The sequence below is a fragment of the Schistocerca serialis genome, chromosome 5 (genome assembly GCF_023864345.2).
Source record: "Schistocerca serialis cubense isolate TAMUIC-IGC-003099 chromosome 5, iqSchSeri2.2, whole genome shotgun sequence".
In the NCBI taxonomy this organism is placed as follows: Eukaryota; Metazoa; Arthropoda; class Insecta; order Orthoptera; family Acrididae; genus Schistocerca; species Schistocerca serialis.
Genome location: NC_064642.1, coordinates 491,549,171 through 491,569,315, shown reverse-complemented (window position 1 = coordinate 491,569,315; position 20,145 = coordinate 491,549,171). Strand labels below are relative to the sequence as shown.

The window sequence follows — 20,145 nt, the reverse complement described above, 5'->3', positions numbered from 1 at the left end:
CCCCCCCCCCCGCCTCTCTCTCTCTCTCACACACATACACACACACAAAAACCACTATCTCACTATCTATAGTCAGAATGCAGTGGTGCCACGTCAAATGCAAGCAGCAATCCAAAGTGAGGTGGGGAAGGAGGGGAGAGAGCAGGGCACAGGTGAGGAGAAGAGAAGTCACTGCTGTCTGAAAAGAGTGTGCAGGGAATAGATGGTAGCCAGACAAGGCTGCCAGATGCATTGTCAGGAGCCTGTGAGGGAGACAGAGAGGAAGGGGGAGGGGGATGGAAAGTGGGAAAGGAGGACAGCAGAGGAAGGGAAAAAGACCTGTGGATGCATTGGTCGAGACTGGTGCACAATGGGAGTGAGGGGACATGAAACGGGGGGAGATATAGAACAGAGGGGCCAGAAACTGTTGGGTGGAGGGTGTGGGAACAGTACATTACAATAGGTTAGCAGTGCAGTCGAACCATAAAATGGACCATAGCACAGACAGTTCCTGTCACCAGCCTCACTTTATGCGCCCATTCGATTGCACCATAACCAATTGTATGAGGCTGGTATCTGTACATGTATCACTGGTGATCTTGCAGCTCTCGAAGAATGAAATTATAATGAAGTCTAGACCTTTAGCTGTTTACAGGAGTTCATAAATATCAACGAGGACAGTTGAAAAATGTGTACCCCGACTGGATCTCGAACCCGCAACCTCCTACTTACATGGCAAATGCATTCTCTGACTAAGCCACCGAGCACACAGACGATAGTGCAACTGCAGGGACTTACCTCTGGCACGCTCCCCGTAAGGCCTACACTTTCCAACTTTCTGTCCTCACACTACATTTGTAGTGTCACCCCCCCCCCCCCCCCAATTCCTCGTACCACCCCGAAGAACCAGGTACAAAGGAGATCCCCCCCTTTGTCACCCAGTACTACTCTGAACTAGAACAATTGAATCACATCTTTCAACAGAGCTATGGTTTTCTATATTCAAACACTGAAATAAGGGGCATCCTACCCAAGATTCTTCCCATCCCTCCTAAAGTGATGTTCCATCTCACACTTAACCTCAACATCATCCTAGTCCATCCCTATGCCACTTACAATGCCAACTGTAGTGCCCCCATAATTTTACGAAAGTCTGGAGACACTTGTATTCCAGCTGTTTTGAACATGCGTTACTTTAAAGCAGGGTGTAAAGATGAGCATGGGATACTGCACCCATTTATTGTTTGTGCAGGCGAAACTGGAAGGGAGATAATTCGTCGGCGCTGCCAAGTGTTCAGCGCGACCTGCCAAGAATAAACAAATACGGCCCGGAAGATCCGTGGCCGGCTGCAAAGAGTAATGTAGCATTGTACTGTTAGAAAACAAATGGAGAGACTCGAATTAGTGACTGTTTATTAGACGTTGAACTGCTGTTGAGAGTACGTGGACTGGACGTGGATAGTCAGCCACGATAAAAGCTTATGTATTCATTGTGTTAAAAAATGTGTAATTAACTGTTTCTGGATGTCCGGTAATGTGTGGGCTTACGTCATAAAGTTTAGTTGTTTTTTTGTACAAAGTGGAAATAAATATGTTCTGGTACATTGAATGATATTCCAAGAGTAGCGTATTTTTTAAATAAGAACAGAGAGAGTGAGAGAGTGAAAACTTCCCCTTCTTAGCAGTGAAATCTTCGGAGAAGCGTCCAGTGCTAGCAGAAGACATCGGCGCTGCAAGAAAGCAGAACCAGCATTCTTCAACAAGTAAGTCCACGAAAATGCTTAAGCTGTATAGAGAGAGCTTATTACACCGGGCCACTGAAAGAACGTGCTGACCATAAAAAGAAAGGACCTGAGAAAGAAGGGGAAATATTAAAGAAGAAGCTCTAAGGAAAAAAAAAAAAAAAAAAACAGTTGGGAGTTGCCATAGCAACCGATAACAGCGAGGCTGAAGAGCAATTCCACGATACTTATCCAGAAATATCATGTTGATAAATGGTGAAATGATTAAGGGATCAAGAAAATTGCGCAACACTGCAGTTGCCCTCAAATTGCCGACGATGCCGTCTACAAATGCTGACGCCACTGCACACCAATGCCGCCGCCGCCGTACACTAACAACGATGCCGCATCACACCAACACCGATGCCGCCGTCCACAAAAACTGACACTGTCATCTACCTATGCCGATGCCGCCATCCACCAACTCCGACGCCGCCATACACCAACACCAACGTTGCATTACACCATCGCCGACGCAGCTGTCCACAATAGCTGATGCCGTCATTCACCTATACCAACACTGCCGTCCATTGACACTGACGCCGCCGTACACTGGTGCCAACGCCACCTTCCACCAATGCCGGGTGAGCTACTACTGACCTTTGATTGTTTGAGAAGTGTGGGGGGTTGTGGAAATAAGCGAGTGTATTTTTAATGATAACTAGATTAAAGGCAAAACAAAACACAATGGAAAAAGAACATCAATCTGAAGAGTCTGTTGGGGCTATGGGAATTGAAAAACAGGGGCCAGATTTAGGCGAATTAATGAGGTTTATCAAAGCACAGTTTGAATCACAGAACACAAAACAGTACAAACTGAAGGCAGAATTAAACTCTAAGTTTGAATCGTAAAACACAAAACAGGACGAACTGAAGGCAGAATTAAACTCTAAGTTAGATTTGCAAAACACGAAACTAGAGGCTCAAGATAATATCCTACGTAATCAGATGCAAGAATGGAAAAAAGAATTGAAAAAAGAATTGTCCGATTCCCTGAGTGAACAGACAAATATTTTATTTAAGGACTTAGAACAAAGAAATGAAACTCATCTAAAAGGGTTAGTTCAAAAATTAGAATATGATGTAGACCGTAAATGTAGTAATTTGGAAACACAATTTAACAAAAAATATGACTCTTTGAAAAATGTATGTAATGTTACATTTGACATGGTCGAATGAGAATTAACTACGCTAAAAACCAATGTCCAGAAACAAGATAAGTTGCTCCCCCTAGTACAGGCGCAAATTTCAGGGGTCAAACCATGGGTGGAAACCGTAGAACAGAACTTTAAACAAAAGTTAATGACTGCAGAGCTTATAAATTTGAATGGCTTAGAAGAACAAGTAGAAGAATTAATAGGACGAAAGGTTGAAGAGAAACTAAGTGTTGATATCTCTTCGCCTATAGTAACTTCCAATTTAGATAACACCAAGAAAGACTTAGAAACTTTGAGGAAAGAATTCAAGCTTATGCAGGAGAACCTAGAGAAAGTCACAGTTTCCCAAAATATTATATTAAATGAGGACATGATAACTGATATGCAATGGGGATCAAATTCAGGCTTGTCGAGACAGTTTCCTAAATTCAAACCAGACAGGGAGGAACACCAAAAAACCCTATATTTAGTAGATCCTGTGATGGGAGAGGAAAAGGGAATGTATAATGATAAGGATATAAAACGATATGTAAAAAAAAAAAAAAAACCCAGGGACGTTGATGTTCTGTGTCAACGGGCAGAGTGACGTCCACCGGTTCCCGAGTTGGGTTCGGTATTACTTCCACATTAGTTTTCCTACACCGAACTCCCTTCAAATCTTTGACTAGTAATCTATTTATAGCCCTTAAGCTATCCTATCATATTAGTATTAAAAGAGACCAATTATGACTACACGATTATGACTAATTTAAAGAGTCACAACAAACAGTAACCTCTAAGCATGAGATAAAACTAACAGGGTAACATTCTAACAGTAGATATAATATGATGGTACTGTTTAGGAAGAATGATACCTAGATGACATAAACTGAACATATGTATGAAATATAGAGTGAAGTGACTAACTGAATAACTATTTGATTATAGTGTATATAATTTCTATTTTTATAGAATGTTTTATATTTTTTGTAAAGTGTGATGTGATTGGGGAGGGTTTCTACCTAGTTCTGAAAGGGGTGGGTAGCATAGGCACAGACACGACCTACACACCACACCCTTCATACAACCCTTGCAAACAAGTGTGACTGGTTCTTCATCATTTGCCGTTCCATAGGAGTTGGTAAGATCTTTTCTTCGGGGACTTCAAAGGTGACAGTGAGAATGTCTGTTCTGCACGAGACGCTGAACATCATACCTCCTCCGGCTTCTCACTTAAGTGCCGGCAAAGTGGGGATCCTGGGGAAGAGGGGTGGGAAGGGTTTCCTGTCTTTGGGGCTGTCTTCTTTCTTTCTTCGATCTTAGCAACCAATTCTGTTATTTCCTTTCTTACTTCTCTTAAGAGTACCAATCTATCCTTCCCTCTGTCCACATTCATATACTTCTATCGCTGAAGTCCTTCTCTTTTCTGTAATTTCTATAAATCTTCAACTAAGAACCTTAGTGGGCCGAAGAATCAGGACGCACGATCGTACTTCCACACTCAAACGATTAAATACGAAGAGGCAGACAAGTAATACACAGGGAGATCTAACAACCGTCACAGATAAGGGGGGAAGTAGTGCTCAGGAAGGGCTCAAGCACATGTGCTAAGTAATGATGGTTGCACATCTCAAGTGAAATGGTATAGTAAGCTTAAGCTAAAGGAACAAGGGGGGACGAAGTGTATATCCACCTGTGTTCATAGCTATAGTAGTACAACATAATATGAATGGAGATAAAAAGAAATAGATATTAAGCCAGAGGTATTGAGTCAAATAAGTTTCTGATGAATAATAGGATTGTGGAGACCGTATAGTCCGAAGAAAAGAAATAAAGTTACAATCATGGACGAAACATATTTAGTTTTAAGGCTATATAAGTGAGCTGCAAGCAATGAAAAAGCGAAGAATTTAAGCAGGTGGGCTGAAGGACTCAGGAGGAGGAAAGGAGAGGTAGATGGAAATTTTACCAGGAAATTTTAAATAAAATAGTGTGCAGAGGAGTACGAAAGAGGCAAGACTATGAATCATTGTTAGAGAAGATAGGGAGGGCTCCTCCGATATAAATGAAATGAGAGAAAGAGAGGCAGGTAGGCAGACCCAGAGGATGCTGACCTATACTGTGCGGGCAGGGGCACCAAAAAGGGGATTGGCCTGTACCATAGTTTAGTATACATGGAAGGGGCCGTACCTACCCAAGGATGAGGAAGAAGATGTTTTCATAGTATCAACCCTTACGTAGATTGGAACCCAAAGGAAAAGGGTGGTATAGTGACCTGAGATTGAAGTGGAAAGTTTCTCCTGGTAAATTCGAATTCAAAAAATTTTTAAATAGGAAAGACGAGTCCTGCGCGAGGATATAGAAAAAAGAGAACACCCCCAGCACAACTAATTTTTTTCAGACCTGGAAAACCAGTGGTTATCATCGCAACAGCTTCTTAAAAAAAAAGTAAAGACTCTACTCAGCTTAACATTACACCAAGCCACCGCACAACCCGTGCCACAGGAAAACAACAACCTGGAGTTAACATCTGTATAATATATGTACAGATAAAAGGAAGCATGATTTATGATTATTTTACAGAATGGTTAGCTGTATTAGGTATGGTGATCAAGGCATCACACTTTGACAGATAAAAAAACTGGCTACTGCACTTAGTAATTATGATAAATTGAAAAGTGTGTAACAATAAATTTTATTCTGTATTTCCATATTTAAATAACTATCTCAGATACATTCATTAAGATGACCACAGAATAGCAGTTACCTCTTGTAAGTGTTTCTTGAAGAGACAATTTTACATTGTCACTAGCTGATCTGGTGGTATTTCCATCTTTTGGCTCAGCAAGCGGAATTCTTGATGTCGAAGAACGTGGACTTTCCTAAAAATAAGGGAAAATTAGATTCTCACATGTGTATTAAACTCTCTCATAATATTATGCAGGAGAAAGAGGTATGAGCAACAACATTTACAGCAAGAGGAAGGAATACATCAACTATTTTGTTACCTCTGTGTTAGATATCAGTAGTGTCTTCTTAATATTTGTTTCCACATGGTGCTTATAATGATGATTTCTGTTATTTTGTAGGATGAGTAAAGTGTAATCATCAGTGCCTCCACCTTCATATGCTCTGCTAGTAATGAAGATTTAGAGTGACATTTCTCATTTCTAATGTTATAAGTGTGCAAGTTATTGGCACTGATTTATCAAAAGAGATAAACTGGCTGTTGTCTCAGATACTGTGTAATTAACTTTATAGGTTTATTCTGGTCAGTTTGTAATTTTCATCTTCTTTTCAGTGGAGCAGTATGGAAGTGAATGGGCATGAATAACGATTGAAGTTGTGCATGATTAATGAGCAAACTATAATGAATGGCAAGTGGAGAGCTAAGTCTGCAGGCCCCTTTCTCTGTGTAAAAGTGAGAGGAAGCCAATGAAAATGACCATGAGGTGTGCAATACCTCCAAGCATTCTTGAATGACATCATCAACTATTGCTAATGTTGAATCTCGTATGTTTCTGAAATACAAGTTTCCATTGTTAATGAAGGTTCAAGGAGAGCACTTCTGTGCCATTTAAACATTGTGTGTTAATAAATGACTTAAATGAAGTCTGAAGTCTTGTAGAATATTATCTAAAAAGGAAATATTTATTATATACGTAAAATAAAATGCTGATGTCAAGAACCAACATTTAACAGATTGTGAAGGGCTGACATATAAGCGGAACGAGGAATTGATTATGTTGCATCTGTTTATAGTCCACTAAGCATCTACAATGACAGCTCTATGATCTTTGGACGGCAGTCTGTGCTGCGCTGTTGTGGCATATGCTTCTGCACTTGTATACACAGTTTATTCAGACAATAAAGCTGATGTTGTTTCTTATTGTTGAGTTACTTCTCTTACCTCTAACGAGTATAAGGATAAATACCTACATTGGTGACTCCAAAAATTTGCAATGACTGCATACAAGGTAAATTTCACACTGATATGTTGCTAACCTAAGGCAATGTGATCTCTGCACACCTGACGTATGCTGAAATTCGCATGCACACCAACGACATCTGTTCTGGACAGTACAATGCTCCTCAACCAACTCTTCGACCGTCTACACAATTGTGCAAGTGAGGTGCTCCACTACTGTGGTTCAATGTAGGATGCTAGTCCTGAATAAGTGAAAGAACCAAACAATCTACTGTGGGACATCATTGCAGTACCCGCCTCGCAGAAATAACACGCAAAGGATGAACTGCAACACTCTGGCTGTATGGATTCACGTTTGTTCGCCCTGGACACTGCATCTTCTGCAGCACCTGCAAAATCTGTTCGATTCATCCTTGGTGCCACAGGTTGCTCAGATTTTAAACAAACACCCAGTTTCATCTGGACAGCCTCACACCTGGCCTGCAATTGTGAACATGTACTTCTAACTAGTGTTGTTGCAACTGTACAATTACATCAAGAACATTGCACCAAATACAGAAAACATATTACCACTGTTGACGAAAATGCTGGTGGCCACGCATCACAGTACCAGCTTCGGCGTCCTTCCTTCTTTGCAGTGGCTGAGCCCAACTGACTTCAACTGAAAACTTCACCCGATCACATCCAACTCTGACTTCACTGTGCTTGGCCGGAGCAACAACTTTCATACATCAAAAAACCCACTTTGTGCCTGCATAGAACGTCCCCATCTGTGATGTGCCAAGCCCTGTGCAAAACACCGCTGTGCTTTCACCTGTGCAGAACATTGTCAACACTGCCACATCCACGCAGTTGCCACACATAGCTGACTATGTCACACCCAAGCAGACTCTCTATCAGCATCAAGCAAAACACATCACTATTGCTGCTTATCGCAGTGAACTTCACCTGCCAAAACAAACGACTGTGCGCCGAATGACCACAGCCAATGTGCTGACATATCCAGGTGGGAGCAGTTTGCTGACACTACGTGTCTCTGTCACCCAACTTGTGACTACCCAATAGTACTTGCAACAAGTTCATCCATTTGAGAAGACTACCCTAGTCACCTCTTGTTCTGCATGGCAGTGAATCACTCCACTGACAACTACTGCTACCAGATTTTACATCTCTGATTGTGCACATGAATGTGATCTTCTCATCAACCCAAACTATGGGGGACTTCCACCTTTTTCTCGTCCCAATTCTGATGTACCACCTTCTGACAGACGTCAGTTGACTTCCACCTGATGTCCGACCATTCCCACTCTTCCTCTCCAACTGTCACTGACAACTTCATCACTTTTTCCCTTCACGAGTTTGGCACAACAAGAGTGGACTCTACGACTGCATCTCCAACTTCAAACATGACCCGCAACAGATCACTAGCCAGTTTTTCCACTTCCTCTTGGCCTCTACTCCAACATGGACACTTATCACACAGGCCATGCTGATCACAGTTCACACTGGCTAATAAATTAGTGGCTCATGTTGGTAGCACTGTCCTCTCAACATATGCCATCATTTTGATCAGATCACAGAAAAGTGTGTGTGTGTTTGTGTGTGTGTGTGTGTGTGTGTGTGTGTGGTGGGTGGGAGGGGGGGGGGGGGGAGGGGTAATGTTTGAGTATGTCAATGTGGGTTCAAGGCCCAGCTGCAGTCCTTTCTAGAGCAATGGGCAGAGAGAGGCTCTCCCTCCAATCCCACTCAAATACAAACACAGAGCTAAACAGGTTATCAAATTTGTAGTACCATACACTTCCCCTCATAAACCATACAGAACAAGATGCATACTCAAATGAGTATATCAGCCATCTTCTGTCTGATATCATGGCCAAACTAAGTACACTTTCTCCTTGTACGATTAAAGTGGCTCTGCCTTCTGTGATTGATGCATAGCCCATACAGTATATTATATTTTCTGGCAGGCTCAAAACAAAGTACTCTAGATAATAGTATTTCCTATTCATGTTCACATTTGTGTGCATTGATGGTGGCTTGAGTCTCCCATTGGGAAGTGTGAACCACCTGTGGCTCACACTGGAGTTGCCTATCAGGCAGAGTGTACCACCGGTGGTTCACAAATGAATGTTTTGTCAGACAGCTGGGGGAAAAAAAAAAAAAAAAAAAAAAAAAAGCCACGTAATTTAAAATTTCATTAATGAAAATTTGATGTGTATCAATTGAAAGAAGTTATTTTATTTCATCTGAATATTATAAACATAAATAAACATAATATTATATACATAACTAGCAAAATTTCAATAGTAAAAACAATACAATTCTGTGTTATAAACTTAACTAAACATAACACTATAAATATAACAAACAAAAACTTGATTGTACAAACATAATACTTGAATATTATAAACTTACTTTATTGTTTATGTGCAATGTTTGATGGCATTTCAAAGAGAGTGCTGGCTGCCTTCACAACACTGGCAGTAAGTCGTTATCTTTTTAGCTTTCTTTGTGGTATAATATCTACCTTTTTTCTATATAACTGTTGTAACATTCCTTACATCTTTTTATTGACTTTCTAGCAGGCTCTTTATATGATTCAAGAAAATGTGAATTGGTTTTTGAAGGTATTTACTTTTCATTATCCATTTGTTCAAAATGGTGAATATTGGTCAAAAGGAGATCAGTGATTTGTTCTCTAAATTGTGAGATATTAATTTGTTTATTATCCCATCTTTGATTTATATACCATGTATTTATTAGGCAAGTGCTGCAAGTTAGTTGTATAATAATTTTTCTCTGCCATGTAATGGTTTTCTGTGAATAACTATGGTAAGATGCCAAATGGTTGGATAAAGCAACACACTTTTTGCATTACTATAAAAACCACAGCATCAGGCTTCAGTTTCTCTTTTTCCTTTGAACAATTTTACATCTGTGCTTCTCACAAGTAATCAGTATACATACTGGTCTTCTGTCAGCCCATTTAAAAAAATTAATGTCTCTACAATTTTCAAACATTATAATGTCACCCCATTTCTGTTTTTGATTTTGCTCGTTGCAGCAGAAATTCCTTTTTTACTCTGGCACTACTGCAGTTAAATGTGTTTCTTTTCAAAAGATCTTCAGTCAAAAGAACACTCATGTAATCGCTATCAATAAATAATGTACAGCCCTCAAAGAATAACCCATTTACTAATTTAATTACTGTGATAATCCTATGTTACCACATATACACCACCAGTGACACATTGGCCTTAAACATAACAAGACACAGTTCTTGTCATGATTCAGCTTACCTGTGTTGGCACCTGACAGCATTAGTTCAGGTGCCAGGCAATCAAACAGCAACGATAACATTGCAGCAAGGTTGGCGCATGCAGCCAACGCACTTGCAAATTGGGCTAGCAACCTACTTTTCATAATCCTGGAGTGGAGGGCTCTGCTCCTAATTCTGTTATGGTTCATTAATGTGCTCATTGGGACTTCACTCTTGGGATAATTGTTACTTGTTTGGATTCATCGTAGTTGTGTACACAGACTTTGTATGGAACTTATAATCCGTTTTCTCATTAGAATGATTTGGTTATTATAAGTGTACTTCTATCTTGTATCAACTACCTTGATGATGTTGTCATCACAGGTCCTACAAACAAGGACAATCTTTTGTGACAGATCTTGTGGGATGCGGGTCTCTAGTGCAATTCGGATAAGTCGTATTTCTTCCAACACCTTACCGAATACTTCAAGCACGTTATTTCCCGTCGGGGGATACGGCCGACAAACAGTCATGCTGCAGCTACTGAAGCCCACATCCTAATAATGTGAGGGAGCTCCAGCTATTTTCATGTAAAGTCACCTATTACTACAAGTTCATGATGCAGGCAGCTACAGTAGCATCACCTCTCAATCAATACTCAAGAATGGAACATCATTTGCTAGGATGACCACATGAGAACAAGTGTTCTGGAAAATTCCCAATGGAGGCTCAAGCCACCATCAATGCACACAAATGTGAACATGAATAGGAAATACTATTACCTAGAGTACTTTGTTTGGTGCCTGCATTCTGCTCCATGCCTAGCCAACGTCAGCCAGGTTGCCAGTTTCTTGTCTCTATCAATGCATCACAGGACAGCATGGAAGTTGTGCTGTCTCAATGTAATACCGGTGGTTGGAATGGCCAACTGCTTTTGCCTTGAAGACGCTCAATTTGGCATAGAAATTTACTCGCAAATCAAGGAGGAGGCCTCACAGTTATTTCTGTAATCAAGAAGTTTCATGTGTTTCTCTATTGTATCAAGTTTCGCCTGGTTATGGACCATAAACATTAAGTTTTCCACTATAGCTCTGCCGCACCTCTGGCAGACAAGACGCCACACACATTTCAATGGTGGGCCTCAGTTTCTCAGTTGTTATCACTACGAGATCTACTTTTTCCCAATGGCCCAGCACTTGAATGTTGATGCCCTCTGCCACTTCCCAATGGGTCTTGCCCCCCAGCTTCAACCAGCAAAAAGTGCTTGTTTCTATCTCAAAGACTAAGCTCAATGGGCGGTGAATGGGTTTCCTATTACTGGCCCACATGGTCAGCTCGGATCCTGTACTTCACCAAGTGTGGCAGTACATTCAGCATGGGTGGCTGGAATGACATTTGGCTCATACCTCAGATTCAGTTTGTAATTATTTTGTGCTGTACCACAGACTGACTCTCACTGATGGTGTTACTTTGTTACCTATAGAACACACTGTGTTGTGCGTGGTCATTCCTGCGTCCTACTAGCCGGACATCCTTCGCCTCCTGACACTGTGCTCATTGTCGCATGTCGCAAACAAAGATGTCGGCCTGATGACATGCATATTGGCCAGGAATCAAGGCTGTGACTGAAAATTTAATTGCTGCTTGTTCCAAGTGTATAGGTCACAAAGCTGCCCCACAGCACTGTTACTCTCCCCCACTGCCAAGGGAGCATGTCCACTCAATTTTGTGGGTCACTTTTTGTACGCTTACTGGTTGGTGGTCATAGATGCCTTTTCTCTACAACATAAACTGCTGCTTGACAACGGTGAAATCGACTGCGTGGGGCCTCACCAGTATCTTCTCAGATGAAGGCCGCCTCCGCACCCTGGTAACAGACAATAACTCACAAACTTTTAAGATTTTTGTGGACAACATAATATTCACCACATCAGGTCACCCCTGTTCTGCTATCATTCGAGTGGGGAGGCGGAACACCTTGTCCTGACTTTCAAGATGCAGATGAAGAAGTAGATAGGGAACCCCTGGCTGAAGATGCACTCATCCATTTTCTCATTTCTTATAGCTCTGGTGTGAGAAGAGTCTTGTTGGACTGGTATACGGGCACCATCCGCATGTAGTTCTCAATCTCCTGCACCTGCCCTGCACCCTCTGTGGGCACCTGTCACTGCATTACATGCCGGGGATCCCCACCTGAGCACATGCTTTTGGTTGCCGTGAGTGCTGCTGCCTGGTGGTCACTCACAGTTGGGGGGTCGGAGAATTTTCATGCTGCAGATGGAGAATATGCTGGTGGCCTGCCGTCAAAACCAACTTCATCCATGGGTGTGAGATTGCCCTCTACTGCCACTGCACACAGCTCTCGGGCCCTCCTCCCTCCTGGCACCCAGAGTCCTCTCATTCTCTGACATGCTTGGAACCCCCTTCTCTGTTTTTGCATACATTTTCTATGCTGGAGAGCACTCATGCCTACTTCACCCTCCTCCTATGTCTTTTCTAGCCAGTGCGCAAGCTTTAGAGGTTGAGGAGCGGATGAGCTTCAGCAGCAAACTGGTGGCACAGGATGGTCAGCAGGCACCGTACTGGCCAGCTTCTGCCCCTGCTCCCGAGGCCCTGGATGTCCAATGAATCTCACTCACCTGAATATGGAAGTTAATAGGAATATAAAAAAGGGAGGAAGGTTTATCTGTTTAGCAAGAGTAATAGAAGGCAGATTTCAGACTACCTAACAGATCAAAACGAAAATTTCTGTTCCGACACTGACAATGTTGAGTGTTTATAGAAAAGTTCAAGGCAATCGTAAAATGCGTTTTAGACAGGTACGTGCCGAGTAAAACTGTGAGGACGGGAAAAACCCACCGTGGTACAACACAAAGTTAGGAAACTACTGCGAAGCAAAGAGAGCTTCACTCCAAGTTTAACGCAGCCAAAACCTCTCAGACAAACAGAAGCTAAACGATGTCAAGTTAGCGTAAGGAGGGCTATGCGTGAAGCGTTCAGTGAATTCGAAAGTAAAATTCTATGTACCAACTTGACAGAAAATCCTAGGAAGTTCTGGTCTTACGTTAAATCAGTAAGTGGCTCGAAACAGCATATCCAGACACTCTGGGATGATGATGGCATTGAAACAGAGGATAACACGCGTAAAGCTGAAATACTAAACACCTTTTTCCAAAGCTGTTTCACAGAGGAAGACCGCACTGCAGTTCCTTCTCTAAATCCTCACACAAACGAAAAAATGGCTGACATCGAAATAAGTGTCCAAGGAATAGAAAAGCACTGGAATCACTTAATAGAGGAAAGCCCACTGGACCTGACGGGATACCAATTCGATCCTACACAGAGTACGCGAAAGAACTTGCCCCCGTCTAACAGCCGTGTACCACAAGTCTCTAGAGGAACGGAGGGTTCAAAATGATTGGAAAAGAGCACAGGTAGTCCCAGTCTTCAAGAAGGGTCGTCGAGCAGATGCGCAAAACTATAGACCTATATCTCTGACGTCCATCTGTTGTAGAATTATAGAACATGTTTTTTGCTCGAGTATCATGTCGTTTTTGGAAACCCAGAATCTACTATGTAGGAATCAACATGGATTCCGGAAACAGCGATCGTGTGAGACCCAACTCGCTTTATTTGTTCATGGGACCCAGAAAATATTAGATACAGGCTCCCAGGTAGATGCTATTTTTTCTTGACTTCTGGAAGGCGTTAGATACAGTTCCGCACTGTCGCCTGATAAACAAAGTAAGAGCCTATGGAATATCAGACCAGCTGTGTGGCTGGATGAAGAGTTTTTAGCAAACAGAACACAGCATGTTGTTATCAATGGAGAGACGTCTACGGACGTTAAAGTAGCCTCTGGCGTGCCACAGGGGAGTGTTATGGGACCATTGCTTTTCACAATATATATAAATGACCTAGTAGATAGTGTCGGAAGTTCCATGCGGCTTTTCGGCGGATGATGCTGTAGTATACAGAGAAGTTGCAGCATTAGAAAATTGTAGCGAAATGCAGGAAGATCTGCAGCGGATAGGCACTTGGTGCAGGGAGTGGCAACTGTCCCTTAACATAGACAAATGTAATGTATTGCGAATACATAGAAAGAAGGATCCTTTATTGTATGATTATATGATAGCGGAACAAACACTGGTAGCAGTTACTTCTGTAAAATATCTGGGAGTATGCGTGCGGAACGATTTGAAGTGGAATGATCATATAAAATTAATTGTTGGTAAGGCGGGTACCAGGTTGAGATTCATTGGGAGAGTGCTTAGAAAAGGTAGTTCATCAACAAAGGAGGTGGCTTACAAAACACTCGTTCGACCTATATTTGAGTATTGCTCATCAGTGTGGGATCCGTACCAGATCGGTTTGACGGAGGAGATAGAGAAGATCCAAAGAAGAGCGGCGCGTTTCGTCACAGGGTTATTTGGTAACCGTGATAGCGTTACGGAGATGTTTAATAAACTCAAGTGGCAGACTCTGCAAGAGAGGCGCTCTGCATCGCGGTGTAGATTGCTCGACGGTTTCGAGAGGGTGCGTTTCTGGATGAGGTATCGAATCTATTGCTTCCCCTTACTTATACCTCCCGAGGAGATCACAAATGTAAAATTAGAGAGATTAGAGCGCGCACGGAGGCTTTCAGACAGTCGTTCTTCCCGCGAACCATACGCGACTGGAACAGGAAAGGGAGGTAATGACAGTGCACGTAAAGTGCCCTCTGCCACACACCGTTGGGTGGCTTGCGGAGTATAAATGTAGATGTAGATGGTGTTGGCATCCTCTACGGCTGGCTGCTATCTGCAGGAATACCCTTGTGACACGACTGTCACCACCAGGGTTACTTATTGCCCTAGTCTCTGATGCCAGCCAACAGGAGACTTTCTCCGCAGGCACCCATAGGCAGAGCCCCAGAAGATACAGATGCCACTTTTCTGGCTGTGGCACCATCCCAAGCTGCAGGAGAGGGGACACCAGAGACGCACCATGTCACAGTCACCCGTTAAGAGGAGACAGCTGCAGTAATCCTATGTTACCACATCTACTGCATCAGTGCCATGCTGACTCAACTTGTTACAATTCAACTCAACCTGTGCAAGGGTTCATTCATTTGCTCACTGGATTCCTCTCTTGGAATGCTTGTTACTTGTTTGGACATGGCCTACACTGACTCCGTAAGGTACTTAAGATCAGTGTTCTCATTAACTGCTATGGTTATTCTACACATACTTATTTGTGTGTGTTTCTACAATTACGACATGTAAAATTTCAACATTGATAAAAAATGATCACTTTTCTTGGAATTTTTTCTGTGCATGCTCATATACATGCCCTTTTAGAACAACATAGCCTAATTTTCAGTACTTGCCTACACCCATAATAAGCAACAGGTTAATACAAATATTCATTTTGCCTCTCATAACGCACTGCCAGGTCTGTTGATTCGAGTGAATCACATGTTTTTACACTAGTCGATGGTTGTTTCCACAAAAGCCATCACCGAGGTGAACGGCAGCTCGAAACATGCAGGCATGCAAGGGTGCTGGCTGGTGAGAGCAGTTTTATGCTATGGGAGACATTCTCCTGTGCTTGTGTGGGACCTGTGGTAGTAGTAATCAAAGACACACTAACAGCTGCGAACCATCTGCATCCCTTTATGCTTGATGTTTTCCCTGATGGCAACGTTATCTTTCAGCAGTATAACTGACTGTGTCTCAGAACCAGGAGCATTACAGTGAACTCATGCTGATGTCTCAGTGACTAAATTCACCTAAAGTACATCCTATGGAATCCATCTCCGCTGCTAACAGGCACCATCACCGCATACGCAAATCAGCAGCTCCATATTTATGTAAATTACATGACCTGTGCATAGACATCTAATGCCACATACCTCCACAAACCTATCTACACACTGTCACATCCCTGATATGCAGAATCAGTTATTATTTTGTCCCAAAGTCTGACAAACAAGCTATTAAGCTGGTGGTCATGATGTTTTAGCTCATCATGTATTTCCGTATCCATTTCATCTATTATATAAACAGACAAAAATTAAAAAAGGACAAATGGCTACCATCTTTTGGCTTGCATGTAACGTAAAAATGTGTGGTTAGGATGAGCAAAGGGTACAACTTTTGTATAGCTTCCATCACAAAGTTGTATCAGTAAATAGATTACAGAAGAGGAGCCTGGCAGAGAATGATGAAATTTACTTTATGGAAGGAATATAATTCAACAAATAGCTGCAAAGACACTAAATACACTTGGAGTTATTAAAACTGTTACTTGTAATTCTATCGAAGTTGCAGTGAGAAATATCGTTTATTTGTGGTGACTAGTTTTGGACATGATATAGCCATTTTCAAACCATCATCTCCATTGTAAGTACTGAAATATAATACAAAATGCTTCTGGCCTAACAGCACCAGAAGAAAAGGAATTGAGGAGCATTTTTTAAAACTTGATAAATGCAAAAAAGTAAATTTTTGGGGAAAAACATTTTTTTAAATATCACACTGAAATACTAATTACATAAATGAGATAATTTAACATTTACATAACTTTTGTAGGAACAGTTCCAACTGTGTGTGTATATTTTTCTAAAATTATCATTGTTTATTTCAAAATAGAGGGACAAAGTCTTCAAGTATTTTCCAAAGTCAATAAATGCAAAAATGAGAGTTAAAAGTTTTCTTAATCTACACATTCAAATTAATTTTTTCCATTTTTTAATCTTTAATATGAATTACAGAGGAAGCTACTTTATTGTTCATTTTGCTCAGAAATAAAATAATACACTACAATATAACACTTTAGTATCACACTTTTCCTTAAATGTTTGATAAGCTGAAGTGCAAAAAAAGCAACAAATGCTATTTAAATGCAACACAAACTACCGGCTACAACAAAACTAAACTGGTAACCTATAGGTCACTTTAAGCATTGTCCTTCTGGTACATTGAAATGCCTTGAAAGTTTTAAGACATACTTTTCCTTTTCTTTGCTGACCTTTCTTTTCCAAGGTAGCTGCACTCCTCACTTCCTGGCTACAGTTTCTGGATTTCTGTACCTCAAACCCTATAGGACTTCCATTGTAAGGGTCTGATACTGACAACAATACCATATTCTTAGATTTTTCATAGGCCATCACATGCTGGGCTGTTATTTTGAAATGCAGCTTAGATGGTAGGGCTTTTAGTGCACTGGAATTGAGATTGCTTCCCAATCTTTATTTAGTATCTTGATATCATATTGTTCCAGCACTTTATGGTATTCAGCCAGTAAAAGAATATCTTACTTTTGCAAGTAGTCTTTGTTCAATCTACCAAACGCACTGTCAGGATTATAGATGTGATAACAAATAGGGAACTAATGTACCAGCTAATAAATTTTCTGCTTTTTTCCACGAAGGCCATTAGTGTGCATATCATTATCATATTTATATATAAAAACAAAGATGCTGTAACTTACCAAACGAAAGCATTGGTATGTTGATACGGACAATAAAAAACACACAAACACACACACAAATTTCAAGCTTCCGCAACCCAAGGTTGCTTCATCAGGAAAGAGAGGGAAAGACGAAAGAATGTGGGTATTAAGGAAGAGGGTAAGGAGTCATTCCAATCCCGGGGGTGGAAAGACTTACCTTAGGGGGAAAAAAGGACAGGTATACACTTGCGCGCGCACTGGCCCACACACACACACACACACACACACACACACACACACACACACACACACACATCCGCACATATACAGACACAGGCAGACATATGTAAATGCAAAGAGGTTGGGCAGAGATATCAGTCGAGGCGGAAGTACAGAGGCAAAGATGTTGTTGAATGACAGGTGAGGTACGAGCAGCGGCAACTTGAAATTAGCGGAGGTTGAGGCCTGGTGGGTAATGGGAAGAGAGAATATATTGAAGGGCAAGTCCCCATCTCCGGAGTTCTGCTGGTTGGTGTCAGTGGGAAGTATCCAGATAACCCGGACGGTGTAACACTGTGCCAAGATGTGCTGGCCGTGCACCAAGACATGTTTAGCCACAGGGTGATCCTATCATTATCATATTTTTATTATGACTAGGAGAGGAGTCAGAAAATAATGGAATTTAATTTGGACCATTTTGTGGCTGGGATGCTTCAATGTTTCTGAGAAAATCTAATAGAGCAGAGGCTACTACATTGCATCCTTTTGATCCTTCTGTTTCAATCCAAGCATAAAAATCAACCCTTTCCTCTCCCTGGGCTCGGGAATGAATCATAATGCATAAACTGTATAGCCAAACTTGTTTTGAACAGATTACATCACCAAGGGCAAACAACATTGACAACAGAACTTCTAGCTGTATATACATCGTATAAAGACACAGGAAGAATTGATAAAATAATAGAGAGGAACAACTATGCCAAGAATCTGAAACAAAAGGAAGAGTGCTAATAAAGACTAAAGAAAAAAGTGTGATCAGCTATGGTAACAAAGTGCACTGCTACAGAACTGTGCATGTGTGATAAAAGAAAAAGATATATCCCACAAGTACTGTGGCTGTTACAGTTACGAAGAGGTCTTGGAGAGTTTGGCAAAGGAGTATGATGACGGGATACCAGTCAATGGATATTACATCTGCTGCCTGACTCAGCATGCAGCCTACAGCAACATGCAGTTCGAGCTGCACCATGCAGTTCCGGGTCGCCAGCTACACTACACCAGCAGCCCATGATAGCTGATCGACGTGATATGTGTGCAGCACATTGGCACACCAACACACAGTTAAATAATAATACAAAATTCAATCACCAGTATGCAGTTCTCATCTTGGGGTGAGCGTTGGTTAATACAGTTTTGAAGTACATTTGTTATTTTGGTAGTGTGAATAGAGTAAAGAAATGAACTGATGATATTAGCTAAATGTAAAATGAAATGACATTGTGTAGGGAGTAGTATAACACACCAATAATTTTAAATTCAATAGACAGAATATACTTATGTTGATGAGAAAAAAGGCTGCCGAGGGACAGGGAACCAATACGGAAATTTAACTTGTGAAGTTTGAGGAGATGCTTGCTAGTAATAAGAAAACAGAAGAAAGTGATAAGAAAATACAGAAAGGCATTGAGACTCATGGGGACAACCTAACTAGATGAGGGAGTATAACTAAGCTAGAAAAGAATAAAGAGAAATCAGAAGAAGATCTAAGAAACAGATTCAGGAAGCTCATGAGGTTCTGAAATGAGAACTCAAAATGAGGTTAGGTAATAAATTAGATAAAAACTGTCATCATTAAAAGAGGAGATCTACACAGAAATTTTACAGTAATCTGATTTGGTGAGCTGTGAAATACATGACCATATTGAAGAATTGTACACTAATGTAAATCTTTTACATAATTTCACTGAGAACGAATGCCAATACGTAAAGGATCAATTCCCATAGGGACAAAACCATATACAATTATTAAAACAGAGAAGTGAAAATGGTCTGGAGGGAAAAGTGCAAGAATTACTAGATGAAACATTTTAGGAAAAGGCAGAGAACTTTGATAGTATCATACTGCCTAGAGGTGAGGCTACTCAACAAAACAGGGAATTAACAAGATGATGGGATAAACTAGCAAAAACAGGAAAGGAACTTAAAGAAAACCAGTCTCTGGTAAGAACTCATGACTCTCGTAACTTACTGGAAGAACTGAAATTAGGAAGCAGCATGAATTTGTATGAACATTTTCTGAAATTTAAACCTGATGGTGATGTATGATTACATCCTACTTACCTCTTGAGAGTATTTTCTATGTCCTCACCACAGAAGTAGGAGGACTCTAAAAAGATACATTATGCATTGAGTTATTTGTTGGGGATGCAGTGGAGTGGGAAAACAATCACTCGGAAGGGTTTACATCTTGGTACGATTTTCTTGAAAAATTTAAATGAAAATATTGGTCACAAGGATAGGCAAATGGGAAATGGACAAGGTGTATTTGTTGCAGTACACAAGAAGTCACAGTAGAAGATGGTTGGTTGGTTGGTTGGTTTGGGGGGGGGGGGGGGGGGACCAAAATGC

The 20,145-nt window shown here is 41.2% G+C and overlaps 1 protein-coding gene and 1 long non-coding RNA gene across 4 annotated transcripts in view; one reads left to right on the top strand and one right to left on the bottom strand.

Moving 5' to 3' along the window:
- Nucleotides 1–6,768, top strand: part of LOC126480785 (uncharacterized) — a 38,752-nt gene extending 31,984 nt beyond the window's left edge. For both annotated transcript variants that reach the window (XR_007587467.1, XR_007587466.1), the window contains exon 3: nucleotides 6,198–6,768. This is a non-coding gene — a long non-coding RNA (uncharacterized LOC126480785). The remainder of the gene's footprint in view (nucleotides 1–6,197) is intronic.
- Nucleotides 1–20,145, bottom strand: part of LOC126480784 (uncharacterized) — a 351,871-nt gene that overhangs the window by 10,511 nt on the left and 321,215 nt on the right. For both annotated transcript variants that reach the window (XM_050104096.1, XM_050104095.1), the window contains exon 10: nucleotides 5,664–5,778. In XM_050104096.1, the coding sequence (XP_049960053.1) occupies nucleotides 5,664–5,778 (115 nt within the window). The remainder of the gene's footprint in view (nucleotides 1–5,663; nucleotides 5,779–20,145) is intronic.